General features: G+C 40.5%; 2 protein-coding genes across 4 annotated transcripts; one reads left to right on the top strand and one right to left on the bottom strand.

Moving 5' to 3' along the window:
* Positions 1-1,678: 1,678 nt before the first annotated feature.
* Positions 1,679-2,812, bottom strand: LOC144089520 (cocaine- and amphetamine-regulated transcript protein-like). Its single transcript, XM_077620440.1, has 3 exons — positions 2,639-2,812; positions 2,481-2,561; positions 1,679-1,888 (listed from the first exon to the last, which is right to left on the bottom strand). Exons 1-3 carry the CDS (start codon positions 2,777-2,779, stop codon positions 1,781-1,783), a joined length of 330 nt encoding a protein of 109 aa, XP_077476566.1. The 5' UTR covers positions 2,780-2,812; the 3' UTR covers positions 1,679-1,780.
* On the top strand, positions 2,661-16,632 carry LOC144089516 (protein PALS1-like). 3 transcript variants are annotated; one of them, XM_077620434.1, is made up of 17 exons: positions 2,661-2,761; positions 7,566-7,852; positions 7,934-8,105; positions 8,857-8,957; positions 9,710-9,817; positions 10,254-10,331; positions 10,417-10,557; positions 11,329-11,490; positions 11,665-11,742; positions 12,372-12,555; positions 13,186-13,257; positions 13,605-13,673; positions 13,736-13,900; positions 13,970-14,059; positions 14,680-14,792; positions 15,410-15,520; positions 15,625-16,632. In XM_077620434.1, the coding sequence occupies exons 2-17, from the start codon at positions 7,664-7,666 to the stop codon at positions 15,799-15,801; spliced, it is 2,010 nt and encodes a 669-aa protein (XP_077476560.1). In that variant the 5' UTR covers positions 2,661-2,761; positions 7,566-7,663; the 3' UTR covers positions 15,802-16,632. The 3 variants fall into 3 exon arrangements, with proteins under 3 accessions (XP_077476560.1, XP_077476559.1, XP_077476558.1); XM_077620433.1 differs by having other exon boundaries at positions 2,699-2,864; XM_077620432.1 differs by lacking the exon at positions 2,661-2,761 and adding an exon at positions 3,877-4,133.
* The last annotated feature ends 510 nt before the right edge of the window (positions 16,633-17,142 follow it).

Below are 17,142 nucleotides of genomic sequence, written 5' to 3'. Positions count from 1 at the left end.
AAACTGGGACGACTTAGCATCCAATTAGCTTAGCATGCGTGTTTTTGGGATGTAGGAGGAAAGCGGAGTACCCGGAGAAAACCCACATCTGCCCGGTGAGAACATGCAAACCCTACACAGTGAGGACCCACCTTCCATCGAACCCAAGACCCCAGAACTGTGAGGCCGGCGCGCTAAACACTCTTCCACCAAGCTATGGTTTTATTATTATTTTTTTTAAGTGCTGATATAAAATGTGCTTTTTATGGCAAGCAGAGGTTATATAATGGCTTCATTACATTTTAAGTGACTTGAATGGCAGAACATGTTTTGACTTCCGAGCGTGAGTTGAACTCGTATCTCAAGGCGCCCCCATAGAAATCTTCCATTGCGTGTTCCTAATATAATGACTTAAGATGCTCACGAATCGCCTGCGTCGTGCACATTGCAAACGATGGGCACGCGCACGCGCACAATAGGATTACGCCGTCTTTTTCAATAACATATCGCAATGTCGTGTGGTTATTAGAGCGGGTGCTCTTTAAGAAAATGCTTTTTAAAATGATCGCATGCTATGAAATGGAAATCCTCGTTTGTCGCAACCCATTTTTTAAAAATGGTATTAAAATATGACATAGTTGACGTACCTATGCGGGTGTGTTTTGGCGTCCGACGAGGACACGGGGACATTCGGGGTCCTGCTGTTGCTTGCTCCTCCTCTCCTCCTTCTCCTCCTTCTCCTCTTTCTCCTCCTGCAGCCGGCAGTTGGACGCCATCTTGGATGCCCGAGTGACGTCACCGAGCCAGCACCAGCCTTCAAACTGCGCCATGACGGAATATTTGGACTTCAAAACTATTTTGCCGGTAAGCGCTTCATTATTTTTCCTCAATACTGAATTGTTTTCAAGTGATTTTTTTTTCCTTACAAAAAACAATGTAGTAATATAGCTGCAAATTACAAGATGTCCCTGAAGTAACCATTGCCAAATGAATTGAATTGAAATGAATGAATTGACTCATGAAAAGCTAAAGTTGATCAAGAATCTGATAAATAAGACATTATGGACAAATCCGAGTAAAAATTAGAATATGTTAAAAAATATATATATAAATTTTACAATTTAAAAAAACATTTTCCAAATTTTAAATTTTACAAATTTGAAAATTCTAATTAATATTCAGTGATAATATATTTAAAAATAGGTAAAAAAAATACTGCATAAAACATTGGCGTCCAAATTCCGGCCCCTCCAGTTTTTATTGTCCCTAACAAGATGCTTGAGTTCCACCTACATTCTCTTGCACTAGTCAGCTTCAACACTAGATGGAGCCATTGCTTCTCCATTAGCATAGCGATAAAAACCCAAAATGCTGACATCAATATAGGACGGTTCTACGCTAATCCAATTAAGATAGTAATGCTAATATTTAGTGAACTAGTTTCACTGCCATTGACGTCGATAGACGTCCAATCCAATTTGACTGAGGGGCTGCCAGCCCTCCTAGTTCCTTCCGTTTTAACTTTAAATTTAAAGACAAGGGCGTCGGATGCATATCTTTGTTATGGAAATGTTTTCGGTTATCAACTCGGTGCTGATAAAATGGTCCAAATAATTTCTTTTTTTATCAGAATTATGATGACGCAAGGTCACCCGCATACTTCAACCCCAAGGACACACTTTGCATTTTTTTCCTCTTTTATAGCAAGAACTTCATCTTTTAACAACATATGATCAAGTTGTAAACAAAAACAATTTGACGACAAACTTTATGACACAATTTCATTTTTTTCCTCCTTCTTTCACAAGCACTTGAGGACGTAAAAGTTACAGGACGTCCCCCGTGGACAGCCGCATAACGTGCCGATACGGGAACCTTTACGTAAAGCGCAAGCCTCTCCGGCGTCGCACTAGAAAGGAAGAAAAAAGATGACAAATTAAAATGATAAACTGCACATCTTCTGTACTGGTAATTTGTCAAATAAGATCATTGATATTATTAAAAAAAAACTGCTAAAACATAAATTCTTCAAGTGAATGCAATATGCTTCAGTGATATAGTACTTAAATGAAAATTAAATTCAAATAGGATCGATATATAAAAAGTGATACATTAAAAATCATGATGTAATTAAATGTTTCGGAAGAAAATTGAATTTTTACAAACGATTCCATTCATTTTGGCCCACTAAAGTAATATTCATGAAATAGAATTAGAATGATTAAATTTAAAAAAAGAATTAAAATAGCTTTTAAAAATACACTAACTTACTAATTAATTAAATAAAAACAAATATACATTTTAAAAATTGTATTTCTTTTTTAAGCCTGGTGGCCAAAGTCGGTTGGGATAGACTCCAGCACCCCCGCAGCCCTTGTAAAAAAAAGCAATACATTAAATGTATGTACTTGCGAGTCAATGAAAAAGATAAGTATTTGCGTACATTAGTTCTTCCCTGCCACCCCCCAAAAAAGCAACATAAAATGAAAAAGTGGACTTACAGATGGCAGCCAGCCCAGCTTTTTCTCCGAAGGCATCTCCTTGTTCCTCAGCTTCTCCAGAACTTCTTGTAAAGCATCAATCTGCGTCAAAGCCGTCAAAACGATTAGCAACGAGGTACCGCTTGTTTTCATACGCTCACACCCAAATGTTGTCCTACCAGGTCCTTCTCCTGCTGGCTTTTGGAGGAGGCGAAATCCAGCGAGCGGGTCTCCACGGAGACGTCCTCGCCGATGGACGCATAGAGGACCACGACGGTGGAAAGGAGGACGACCAGATGGAGGTAGAGGATGCTCGCCATGGTGCCGATGTCCAGTGAAGAAATTGACGTCGAGAGAGCACTTTTTATACAACATCTGACATCAGCAACCCGCTGAAATATTCAGGTAGGTGATGACCCATCACCCCCAAATTTCCCGACAAGGACGGACGGTCAAAAGTGTCCACCGTCTTCTTGTATTTCGCTTTTTAATCAGTAAAAATGGTGACTCAGTGGTTAGCGCGTCGGCCTCGCGGCTCTGGGGTTCTGGGTTAAAATCCAGGTCGGTCCACCAGCCTGGAGTTTTAGTGTTTTTTCCCCTGGCTTGTGTGGCTTTTCTCCGGGTAATTCCGTTTCCTTGCACGTTCCAAAAACATGCATGCTAGGCTAATTGGTTGCTAAATTTTCCCTAGCTTTGAGCGTGAGCTCCTCGTGCCCTACGATTGGCTGCTCACCGATTCAGGGTGCCCCCCCTGAAGTCAGGTGGGGATAGGCTCCAGCACCCCTATTTTCTGTTCGTTATTTCGCCCCCTGCTGTCAATGGCAGCCAATGAGTTAATAGATCACAGGCCATTCAAACTCACAAACACACCGCCACTGATCAGGAATCAATCCCGCGCTGCCAGCACACAAGTCAAGAAAGTGAACCACTACGTCATCAAGTTATACAACTTTAATCTTTTAATATTATGGCTTTTTTTACCCCATCATACAATTACAAGTATGAAGCAGGAAGGAAGTTAACCCATGTTGACCCCAATTTATAATCACCATCCCATTTCATTTCCCCTTGTTGGGCTAACCTTAAATACATACATTTTGACATCAAAGACCCCCATTAACATTTTGGCTAGTTTGACATTCATAGGCAAACCACAGTCAGAATAGAAAGAGACGGTAGCTTTAAATACTGTGTTTTATTTTTTAATTTAAAAATATAATCACCTCTCTTTTCTGAAGTTACTTTCTATTCGGAATATAAAATAATAAATAGTTGCCTTTTTTTCATCCTGCATTTGCGAAACGGTTTAGTTTGAACGGGAGGTTGTGATCAAGACTGACTTTTATAAATCTGGCAACCCTAAACGCGAGTCAGCGGGGGAATTATTTGATTGGTCAGGCTGAAGTTCACTGTATCCAATCATATTTGCCGTTGGTGTGGGGCTTCTCTGTGGCTACGCCCAATTGAAAACGATGACGGGTGTGTGTGAAAGAGCGATGCGAGGAGGAGGAGGGCGGGAGACGTCTGCACCGCTGAGTAGAATAATCGAGCAATAAACTTGTCAGAGCCAAACTTTGACATTCGGCCGCCATAAACCTGGAAATACAACTGCTTGGTGTCAATACGTAAAAAAAAGAAAGTCTAAGGAAGACAGTGGGACCGTCAGGCAACAGCGTGAGTTTTAAAGTTTTCCGTATCAGACGAAGTGGCTTTGTTGTCAACAGGTGCTGCCGTAAGGAGCAAATGAGCTAGCTAGTTAGCTGCTAATGTTAGCCCGGTAGCCGTAAGTCAGGAAAAGAAGACGCTCGGTACGTTCATTTTGCCTATTCGTCATAGTTTTACACCTGGGGAACGCCAGCAAAATGTTTATTAGTGTTTATTCGTAAAGATATGCTGAGAAAAACGGAACTGTTGATTGTGTAACTGAGTTCTTTAGTTAGCTGTCACCGCGCCCTACCCAAATGTACGAGAAATACGTTTAATATAAAGTTTTTTTTTACACTGTGGAGAGACAGAAAATGTGTATAAGAGTTTAATTTAGCGAAGGCATGGGCTTTGGAATAGGAGGGCGAATGAGTGTAGCCCCTGAGCAAGGCATTCCACCTGGCTTATAACGATACAAACTGAAACAGATCAGTGGAACACTCAAAAGCTTTTTTTTTAAACCCGAAAGATAAGAACTCAAGCAAGGTAAATCCCACATTTTGAATTGGACGTTCATCGTCTTCAATGGCATGCAATGAGTTAAATACTATGACCGAAAAACTAATCTACGTTTGAATGTTACTTAGGGCTGTCCACAGAATGTATATTTGTCTTTTAATGGGTAATTTAGCAGCAATTGACATGTTAATAATGATAGAAAAAGTAAAATGCAGGCATGATTAATAATTATAGTAATTGATAATATTTGTGTAGTGTTTTTTTTTAAATGTAAAACAAAACTAGTCATTTGCCCTATATTAGTGGATAAAGTGTCAACTTTTGAATAGCTGTCCACTGTCCATTTAAGGATTAAAAACTGTATGCTACTAATTTAAATGATAAACATATTTTTGTTTCACTATCACAACAGTGAATATTTTCAAATGAGATGCAGTTGAGATAAGGCAAGCTACTACCCTCTCGTCAACTCTCCCACTTGAAAATGGATTGAACGTCTATCGCCGTCAATGGCAGCCGGTCAGCTAAGATAGCAATTAGAAGCAGATGGGCCGAGAGCCAGCCCAACACACAAGTCCTCTGTTCCCCGGAATGTACGCTCATTCTCATCGTCACTCTCTCGATGACCCGTCGGCCTGAAAATGAGGCCACGTATGATGAATGAAAATACGCCAACAATCCAACATTGGATTGCTCTTGTTTACAGTTTTGCTCACTTTGTTGCGCTCTGCCATTTCCACCAAGCTTTTACACAATATAGCCATTTATTATTTGAATGTTGTCCCCCAAAAAGTCAAAGGCAACCTAGCTTTAGCTAACTTTTCTGTGCCTTCATTCTGTATGTGACCTCACTAACTTTTTGCTTGGTACAGGGTTGCACAGCGTTTTTTTTTTTTAGTGTGTGTGTGTGTGTGTGTGTTTATACTTGCGCACATGATAAAGTTTGGCACTCTTTCTGCTTTTCAACTAGAGAGTACACACTTGCAGATCTGGAAGGCTTCTCGGCACAAAATGGCCAATGCGTGTAAAACGTAGAACATGGGAAAATGTTCTATGTTTTACTCTATCTCTATGTTACTCTATGTTTTACTGTATCTCCCTCCCCATTGGCTGGGTTCCTCAATATTTTTCAAACATTTTCAAAGACGCCGATACTGATTGAAAAAAAAAAATAAGCTGGTTGGTGTTGTTTAAAGCTTTTTTTAAAATGTTAGTCATTTAGTGGAAATTTGGAATGTTTGATCAATTTTGTTAAGTCAGCAGGTTACTTTCACAATGACTGGCTTTTCCAGCTAAACTGGATTTGAAAGGCAAAAGGTAGGGATACTCTCACCACTATCTGGATGTGTGATTCCAAAAAGACGCATCCCGACTTCCTAACCCACGACTGAAACTTTACTTTCCGCCAGGAATCCCAAGCCACGCCCCCTTTTCTTTAAAAACCCATCTTTTCCTTAGTATTGACGTCACCGCGTTATATTTTAACCACACTGACACTCCCCAAAAAATAAAATCCTGCCCGTAGTGTACAGTCTTCCCTCAATTATCGCAACTTCAGTTACGCAAATTCCCTTTTTTGCGATTATTTTTGAAAAAATAAAAATTATTAATTTTTTTACTTCATAAATATCTGAAAATCCACGCTGAAACTCGTAAGCGGAAGCCACTTTTGCTACGAGGACTCAGCACTGAAGAATTATTATTTTTATTTTTTTAAAATATATTTTAAATTCATATTTTTTATTAATTTTTTAAAGTTCATAAAAATGTGAAAATCAACGCGGAAGCCCCTCTTGCTACTCAGTACTGAAGAAAAACAAGGGTAGTTATAATAGGGGTGACCCCACTTTGTGATTTTTCAATTATCATGGCCATGTTTGGTCTACATTAACTGCGATATTCGAGGGATTACTGTACATACTATAATGACAGTGTGTGTGTGTGCATCACACACACTTCCTGCCTCCCCCACGCGGTGGAATTTAGTCCCCGGGACTGCCTGGAATTCCTCGCTCTCGCACCGTGGGATCCGAGTGCCATCCGGACGTTCTCCTGGTGTTTGCGAATACACAAATCGGGCTGGCGGGAGTTTGTGATTTGAAGGTTGATGTCACAGATTAGTGATCAATTTCGATTCAGCCATTTTATTTGCCTACTTTAGCTCACAATTGGTAGAGATGCAGCAGATTGAAAAGAAAATTCTATGTTGTCATTAGGCAATCAATTGAGCCTTTAATTACATATTTATCCCGACCCATACTCAATTGAGAATTGTCTATTTTTTTTCTCCACTCAGCTTGGTATGTTGTGTTTTTCTAAGCAATAGTTCTGAAAATGCTACATTAGCAGATGCCCATTTAGCCTGTTATTCAGCATTTTGCTATTACTACTTATGTTGCTTTTTGATTTCAGATTAATTTTAAAAAAATGTGACTTCTCTTTTTTTTGTGATTTATCTGGCAACATAAGGCTACTGTGACTTGTAGTTTAAAAATAATCATTTTATGTACAGAAAATGTACCACAAAGTCTTCCACTTTATTACATTTCTGTACCCCAAAAATTGGATATTATATATTTTTTTTCTGCAATGAAATACATTACAAAATTAGTTTATTTTTTTTAAATTAAATCCGCTATATTGACGATCAAAATAGATGACAATTAGTCAATCAATCAATTATGCCGTCTAATTTGTTTACCTGCCATTAACGGTATAAAACCGTCCAATCCAAAAGAACGCCCCTCAATGCCTATGAACTCTTTTGCTGCCATTGACAAGAATAGACGTCAATCCAATTTTTCTGGGTAGCAACAGGGATTGAGCGATCGCTGCCAGTCAAAATGGATTGGACGTCTACCACACTCAATGGCCGCCATTGAGTTAAAAAAAAAAATAAAAAAAAAATTACCCAGAATTAAATTGCATTTCCTTTCTCCACAGGCGAATGTAACATGGCCGCCTCGTTTACCAAGCCACCCCCCTCGAAATCCTTCATTTGCTAATCTACACCTGCACGACGCCGGAAAAATCTTTGCGGGATGACAACATCTCATCTGAACGGCCATGTTGCTGGCGAGGGCGGAGGAAGAGGAGGAGGAGGAGGAGATGAAGAAGCCAGGGCCGGACAGCAGCCCAGGGAAATGGCCGTCGACTGCCCAGGAGAACTCGGGAGCCGGACCCTGCCGGTCCGGAGATCCGCACAGTTGGAGAGAATCAGACAACATCAGGTAAAAAAAAGTCAAAACGGGAGAGAATTCGATTAAAAACGGAGCGCGTCGTCGCTAATTCCGTTCTTTTCGTTCCGCCAGGAGGACCTACGTCGGCGCCGCGAGGAGGAGGGCCGGCAGCTGGATCTGAACGCCTCGCTCAGGCTGAAGCAACTTTCCCAGAATCCCCACGTTGGCATCGACAACCCCACATTCCTGCAGGACACTTGCACGTCGCGGCAACCGCTGCCGGGCAATCGGCACACTTCGCTCGGTACCGACTCTCGATACCTAACGTCGACGTCGGCCGACCCGTTAGCGGTGGGGGGGTGAAAGAGCGCGGCCGTAGAAGAGGAAGCTAAGCTCGGAGGGAAAGGAATGCGGGGAAGAACTTGTGGGAGGGAATTCCAAAGGGAGGGAGAGACAGACATGAGAGTCTCCCCCAAGCCACTTCATTAAATGGCTTTGGGACCGTTCTGGCCGATACGGTCATTTATTTCAAAATAGGGAAAATATAAATAGATAAAACGCTTAACAAAATTTATTTTGATTCCTATGAATTTAATTTAAGAATAAGAAAAAACCCGTATCTTGCATAAAATGTGATTTAAAAACTCACTTGCTCGCTCAGGGCGCCGCCATCTTACCTCAGGATGACAAACTAGACCGCTATAGACACACTTCCTGGTTGTACTGCTCACCTGACTTCATTTTTCAATTTGTCTACATGTAGGCAATCCAGCAATCGATTCATATAATATCTCATAAATACCGGGTGCGATGATTTTTCTTAAGATTTTCCCTTCAAATTAACACATTTGTCCTCCCTATTAAAACCATGAATATGGAGCTGAGAATTTTGAATCAGGGGGTGTCTTATACAAGAGAAATTGTTAAATTAAAGCATTTTAAGGCAATCGTTAAAGTTGCGGCTTATACGCGGGGGCGGCTAATATACGAGAAAATACGTTCATCGTCTGTTGGCATGTTCTGAAAATGGAAATGTTATTACATTTGTCCTGCAGAGTTGGAGGAGTTGCTGCTGTCGCTGAAACAAGTCCGGGGCTGTTTGTCCGACCAGCAAAGTCAGAGTGACGTAGAGCTGGTTCTTGCACTACTAAACAAGGTAATACGTTAGTGTAATTCATCATTTTCTGCAGCAATCGTCTAGATCAGGTGGTCTCGTTGCGTCGATTGCCAAGGTACCATTGGCAGAGTGAGATTTCATCCAGTCAGGCCTGAACAAAGTCTCGTTTTTACGCAAACGACCCTTCGCAATTTCTTGTCAAGTCTTTCCTTTGATTTTGAACACCTTCATTTCGCCCCTCCAAATTCAGTGCCGAGCAAAAAAGTGCGAGGACCCCTGGTGTGGGGAGTTATGTCATTGTTACTAAATGTTGTGGTATGCTCGAGTCGTCAACAATGCTCAATTGCTAGCTTGTTCTATGTTTTCCAAGTGAACTGCAAATTTCTAAGGACGTTTAAAGAGCTGTAAATAATCACAATGCGGACACATTTCTTATAGATTGACACCCCCCCCCCCTCGTCCCTTTTTACATGGTTAGCATCCACGTATAGTAATCCAAAATCTGGCCAGACTATTTAGAAAGTCATTTCCCTGTAAATTTAGCCTGTCTTGTGCTGCCCAATAAAATCAGGAAGACCAATTCGGGATGACCTCAGCTTTCTTTTTGCTGTTTTTCTTCTATTTCGCTGCATTGATTCCAGTCGATGTGAGTACTGTGTCTACCACTCTAAATTCAAACTTCCCCGTCAACTCAAAACAAAGGACATAGCTGGAGAACTCCATTCTATTTTGAACCCTGCTTCTGTTTTTGCATAATTATCTCACTAAATATTCCTTCTCTTTGTTTCTAGTCCGATTTCCAGTCTGCACTTAAGATCCACAATGCTGTGGCCAACAGCATGCACAGACCCTCGCCGCCATACCCGCAAACAGACCAGGCCCTGCAGCTTGCACTGGAGGTAACATGGATAAAAACATACCCACACACCCACCCACACTGTATCTATTAAACTCAGGCTTTAAAGCTCCTCATTTCGGGTCATAACACCACAGTAAGTGTAGTTTATTGCAAATCCTACCATTGAAATGAGTTTCACTCAAAGCTTATCCTCACAAGGGTCGCGGGGGGTGCTGGAGCCTATCCCGGCCGGCCCTGAATGGGTGGCCAGCCAATCGTAGGGCACAATGAAACAAACAACCAACCGCGCTCATGCCCAGGGACAATTTAGCATCCAATTAGCCTAGCATGCATGTTTTTTGCCCGGGGAGAACACGCAAACTCCACACAGTGAGGACCGACCCGGGATCGAACCCTCGACCCCAGAACTGCGAAGTAAACACGCTATTATAATCATTTTTTTTAAAATTTGCGTTGGATTTTTGTCGTCGATTCAGGTGCGAAATCTCTGTCAAACAAGCCCACACAAAGAAGGACTGGAACTGGGCAGTCTCCTATCCGACATCCACGTCCAGGTGAAGACGTCCTTAAACGTAGAGAACAACTTGAAAAAGTATGACTTGAGATATTCGTATTTTGACGTCTGCTTTTATGCCGCAGTCAATGCTTCTGGCACACGATGGCATTGCAGAAAAAGAAATGGAAGTGGAAGAAGTGACGAGCCAAACAGAGACGCTGACACAAGTGGGAGGAGAGACCGTAAAAATCGTTCACATCGAGAAAGCCCGAGACGTGCCACTGGTAAGATGAGTGACCACAAGTCATTAATAAGAAAATAAGATGGAGGTTTCTTTTTCATCAAGGATTTCATTAACTGACTGAAAGTAAAGTGTCGATGTATTTTTCATGTAGCTACTAGCATAGCTACCAAATGCTACCAATCTTTTGTAATTTACCATTTATACCAAGCATTTTCTATCAAATTTTTTTGTCAATTTTATTAATTTTCTATCATTTTATACCAAGCATTTTCTATCAAAACTATGAAAATCACCACCCCAAAAAAATCAAGCAATGTATTTTTTTTTTTGCATTTTACATGACAAAAAATTATAATGTTGAAAGTTTTAGTTTTTCACTGGCCATTTTAACTTGCCATGATATTCCATTATTTTGAAAGGAGCGCACTCAGTTCCTTTTCAACGACACGTCAGTTGTGTTAGTGTTAGCTAAAACCAAAACGTGAGTAATAGTTGATTATTATTATTTTTTTTTAATTTCTTTGCAAAACACAACTATTGAAAAAAAATTGAAAAGCATTAAATAATATTCAGCTTTATTTTCGTAGGTTCACAAAATCAGCCAAAAAAGATTCAACCGCTCAGTTTTTTGAAAAATATGTTTTTTTGGAATTGACTTCATTATGATTGAAGTCTAGATGAAAACATAGCATTGCTTACACGTGGTATCGAATTATATCCCAATTTTTCCTATCATATTACAGTAATCCCTCGAATATCACCGTTAACTTAACGTAATGGGTATGGATTTAACGATCCGATGTGTCCGCAGGGGGCGACGGTCCGCAATGAAATGGAGAGCGTGATCATCAGTAGGATTGTCCGAGGAGGAGCGGCGGAACGAAGCGGACTTTTAACAGAAGGAGATGAAATATTGGAAATTAATGGCATTGAAATAAAAGGGAAAGATGTCAACCAAGTCTTTGACATTCTAGTAAGAAACATCACATATCCAACACATTTATACTGCATGTATCCATGTACGCTTACATAAAGAAAAAATGTCTACATTACAGTTTTAGTCAACGTTTATGCTAGCAGTCGGACGAATCATTTTAGGCAAAAGCGTCAAACGGCTAAAGATAACCTGCAAAATGTCTTTTGTCAGGCAGACATGCACGGCCTCCTGACCTTTGTTCTCATTCCGAGCACTCAGAGCAAACCTCCCCCAGTCAAAGAGAATGTGGTAAGTGGCGAAACCGCGCTAAGGTAGCCGCTTGAAAGTCTTTCAAACAGAAACCCTCAAACCATTTGTGTTCCACAGTCCGTCACGTCAACTCATTTCTACCCAATGACGTCACTTTTTCCACACAAAACCCCTCCCTTTCGTACCCTGATCATACCTACTACACTCTCTCTTGGATGTCTTCAAAATCTTAAAGCAAATATCTCATTTTCCAAACCGCTTCATCCTCATTAGGACCGCAGGGGGTGCTGGAGCCTATCCCAGCCAACTCCGGGCCTGAGACGGGCCAGTCAATCGCGGGCCACGAGGAGACAAACAACCATTCACGCTCATATCTAGTGGCAGATTAGATTAGATCAGATTAGATTAGATTATTTAATTTTAGATTATATTATTTTAGTTTATTTTAGATTAGATTATTTTATCTTATTTTAGCTTATTTGATCTTATCTTAGTTTATCTTTGCTTATCTTAGTTTAGCTTATTTTAGTTTAGCTTATTTTAGTTTAGCTTATTTTAGTTTATCTTATCTTAGTTTATCTTATCTTAGTTTATTTTATCTTAGCTTAGCTTATTTTAGCATATCTTATTTTATCTTATCTTATTTTATTTTATTTGAATTCTTTTAGGTTCACGTGAAAGCCCATTTTGACTACGACCCCTCGGATGACCCTTACGTCCCATGTCGAGAGCTGGGCTTGTCCTTCCAGAAAGGAGATATTCTCCATATCATCAGCCAGTCGGACCCCAATTGGTGGCAAGCGTACCGAGACGGAGATGAAGATAATCAACCTCTTGCTGGATTAGTACCAGGTACTTTCCTTTTTATTTTTTGTGTACTTAGAAGTCCAAAGACGGTAGTCTTTCCCAGGGGTGCTCTAACTTTTTTTGCCCAAAGATCTGCCCTATTTTCTCGCATATTAGCCACCTCAGCATATAAGCCATAACCTTAAAATTGCCTTAAAACCGTTGAATTTGACAATTTCCCTCCTATAAGCCGCCCCCTGATTCATACTTTTCACCTCCATATTCAGGGAGTACAAATGTGTTATTTTGAAGGGACACTTAAGAAAAATCATCACTCAGACTATTTCTGAAGAGAGTTTTTTTTTCACATTTTATGCAAGATACGTTTTTTTCTTCTTGGATTTTATTCATAGACGTCAAAATACATTTTAAGGGTTTATGTATTTTGAAATAAATTACAGTATCGACCGTTTCGTCTTTGTCACCTTGCAGTTTCGAGCATGTCGTCTTTTTATGCGCATATAAGCTGTACCCTCGATTCAGTCATTTTTTTTGCGACAAATACGCCGTATATGCTAGAAAATACGGTTTCTCTACAAATCCAATCCTTGGATCATATCTTACTCTCATTAAGCACCCCTGGTCTATCCAATAGAGCAACAGTTCTTTATTTAAATGTGTATTTTTTTCTTAAAGGAAAGAGTTTCCAGCAGCAGCGAGAAGCCATGAAACAGACGATAGAAGAAGACAAAGAGCCTGAGAAATCAGGTATGTACTCATGGAAAAGCGAATCATGAGGTGCTTTATAGACGCGTAATTTAAATGTAATCATCCCATTTTTAACCTATTAAATATATGACATTGTGGCCAAAGTGGAAGCCATTAGAAGCCAAAAAACAGGAAGACAATCAATCATCCAGTCATTTTTTTTTGGTTTGGCTCATTTTCCTCCAAAATAAATGTCCAAACAAGCTCGAAACGTATTTTTTTTTATCTCTACATGACGCTCACTTCAAAACGTTTTTTTTGTCATCCGCTGCATTTTTGCCATTTAGCAAAAGGTTAAATTTCCCATCAAATGTGGCCAATAATGTTTTTCTTCCGTCTCTTTTCAGGGAAGTTGTGGTGCGGCAAAAAAAACAAGAAGAAGAGGAAGAAGCTTTACAACACGCAGCGAAACGAAGGTACAATCTAGTTTATTCTGTCACGGATCAAACGCCTTTGATTGGCAACCCACTCCGCCTAGAAATTGACGAAGAGATTCTCACCTACGAGGAGATGGCCCTGTACCACCAGCCGGCCAATAGGAAGCGGCCGATCGCCTTGATCGGGCCAACCAGCTGCGGGCAGGCGGAGCTTCGACAGAGACTTCTGAATCACCAGCCCGAACGCTTCGCCGGTGCCGTCCCTCGTAAGGCGTCAAAATACACGCGTCGCGTTGAAGCGTGATGTGCGCTCACCCTCATTTTGTGTTTTGCAGACACCACTCGAGGACGGCGAGACGTGGAAATCGGAGGCCGAGATTACCATTTCGTCACACGACAGACGTTTGAGACGGAGCTGGCCGCCGGTAAGGCTAGAAATGGTTTAAATGCCTCGTAAATGCATTTACTTATGTAGCGTTACTACTTTTATGATACCGTATTTTCTCGCATACAAGCCGTACAGTAATCCCTCGATTATCGCGGCTTCACTACATCGCTTTTTTTTCTGGGGGAATTTTTTTTGGTTAATTACATTTTTTTTTATTTTTGTAAGTTCATAAAAATGTGAAAATACACACTGAAACTTGCAAGTGGAAGCCACTCCCCCATCCTCCGCTTGCTACTAGGACTGAAGTAAAAATATATATATATATTATTATTATTTTTTTTTAATTGGGGTGACCCTACTTTGCGGTTTTTCGTTTATCACGGCCATTTCTGGTCTACATTAACCATGATAATCGAGGGATTACTGTATTTGTCGCTAAAAAACAATGACTGAATCGAGGCTACAGCTTATATGCGCACAAATTAGACTTGACATGCACAAAACGCTGTAACGCAAGACAATGGGGTCATTTATTTCAAAATAGAGAAAAGATAAACAGAAAAAATGCTTAACAAAATTTACAAAATGACGTCTAGGAATGAAATTAAAGTAAAAAAATAAACCGTACCTTGCATAAAACATGAATATGTTCCTCAGGCAAGCTGATGGACTCCCGCGAGTTTGAGAAGAATCTTTATGGCACCAGCACAGATTCAGTGAGACAGGTCATCAACACTGGAAAAATATGTTTGCTCTGTCTTCACACTCAGGTCAGTGTCTAAACCAAGGGTATCCGACTCGGGTTGGTTCGTGGGTCGCTTTAACGTCAACTTGATTTCACGTGGGCCGGACCATTTTAGATATAATATTTAGATTTTTTTTTTTAATTTATAAATGGATTAAAAGAACTGGATTAAAAGCACTGAATATTCCGTTTTTATATAGATCTAAAACAATGTTTATTTGAGCTTTTTTTTAAATATATTTTTAGATTTTACAAAATGATTTTTGAACTAAAAACACAGAAAAAAATGGATTAAAAAATGACTGATTGATTTAAAAGGGTGAAAATCAGGAAATTGAATATACATCTATACTCTTCATTTGAATTTGATCCTAAAACAGAAAGTCGGCACTCATCATTTAATTTCCCGGGCCACACAAAATGATGCGGCGGGCCAGATTTGGCCCCCGGGCCGCCACTTTGACACATGTGCTCTAAACTCTTCCAAGTTTTTTTGTACATCCCTTAGATCGCGCAAAGTTGCCTCCTTGAAAAGTAGATATTTGAGCTAATAAAAAGTTTGAGCACCTAACGTGAATCTTTGAAGGACATGTTTAATTTTGTACTTAACTTTGACCCTGACGTGCATTTCTTGGCGCGTAGGCCCTCAAGGCGCTGAGGAGTTCCGACTTAAAACCCTACATCATCTTCATAGCTCCGCCTTCCCAGGAAAGACTCCGAGCCCTGTTGGCTAAGGACAACAAGAACCCCAAGGTCCTATTCCGCCCGTCCGCGGAAGAAAATAAAAGCGTCATCATTTGGTTTATTCATGTCATTCGCCCTTACTGATCGTGTTTTTTTTTTGCGACCACGGACAGCCCGAGGAGTTGCGGGACATTATCGAACGAGCCAGGGAGATGGAGCAGACCTGGGGTCACGCGTTCGACGCCATCATCGTCAACACCGACCAGGACAAAGCCTACGCCGAGCTGCTGAGACTCATCAACAAACTGGACACGGAACCCCAGTGGGTACCCTGTTCCTGGCTTCGTTGACACTCCCACGCACACACAAACGCAAATTTGACACTTAACCACCTTTACGGAAGCCACGATTACCAAAATGGATCGATTTTTTTTTCCCCCTTTCCCGTCATTTTTAACTCTTATCCAAATAACGCTCATAAAAGTATCGCCGATCCTGTGCCGATACGTTTAAAACAGTGGTTCCCAAACTGGGGGGCGCGCCCCCCTAGGGAGGCGTAAAGAGAATTCAAGGGGGGCGTGAAGTTATCTGCTAATTTTAAAAAAAAAAATAGATTATAAGAATGATAAAATCAAAGAACAAATATCTGCCGTTAAATACATGCAAAATATGATTACAGCAGTCACTCCAACGGTCCAACCCATTTTCTATTAACAGATCTGTTTTCCTGAACAATGCTAAGAAATAAATGCAATAAAATAAAATAAGTTCACATGAGCAAAAGAGGAAGTGGGAGGGGGGGGGGGGGCGTGCGGGTCTACTGGAAGCAAGAAGGGGGGGCGTCAGGTAAGATAGTTTGGGAACCACTGGTTTAAAACAAAACAAAACTGATGATTGGCGTGTGTAGCTGGCAGCCATCTTGGATTGCGCAACCCAAGGATGGAAACTATCTTAGTTCTTTCTTTAAAAAAAACATCCTACACCAACGCCGTCATTCCCTGCGACGTTAGTTGAAACTCTTGGAAAAAAATGTATTTTATAATTTAACTTTGGGTTCAATCTCAATCAAAATGGATAAAAGGAAAATGAGGTTATTAGACCGTTAGGTGGTGGCGTTGCTCAAATGCAATTAATAAGCACTGGAAGTGTACATTAGCATACCTGTCAACCTCTGCCGATAACTGCCCTTATAAATGATTATGATTCCCCTTACAAACCCCCCAAAAACCTTACAAACACCGTACGACTCGTACGGTGTTTGGAAGGTTTTTGGGGGGTTTGTAAGGGGAATCATAATCATTTATAAGGGCAGTTATCGGCAGAGGTTGACAGGTATGCGATTAGTATGTGATCTTTTATAGAGTAGGTTTAAAGTGCCCACGCTATTCTGCTCATTGACAACAAGATATTAAAGTCACTGTTGGAGAAATACGTTTTAGGAGAAGTCCATTTTCAGACTGACATCTACTCGCTTAACTTTCTACCTCCACTGATTCATTCACATTCCAATCAAAGTTGGTGTCATTTTAGGAGACGTCTCAAAATGTTTTTTTCTCTTTATAGTAGATGTCAGATTGATTTTTTTTTAAATAATGGTGGCTTTAGTCTGTTGTCATGAGTAGTATTAAAAACTAGATCTGTTTATTTACATGATTGACGTCGCACAGATCAAATCATTAATGAACATTTGA

The sequence above is a fragment of the Stigmatopora argus genome, chromosome 15, assembly GCF_051989625.1.
Source record: "Stigmatopora argus isolate UIUO_Sarg chromosome 15, RoL_Sarg_1.0, whole genome shotgun sequence".
In the NCBI taxonomy this organism is placed as follows: domain Eukaryota; kingdom Metazoa; phylum Chordata; class Actinopteri; order Syngnathiformes; family Syngnathidae; genus Stigmatopora; species Stigmatopora argus.
The sequence above is the reverse complement of the archived record's forward strand: the minus strand, read 5'-3'. Positions and strand labels throughout refer to the sequence as shown.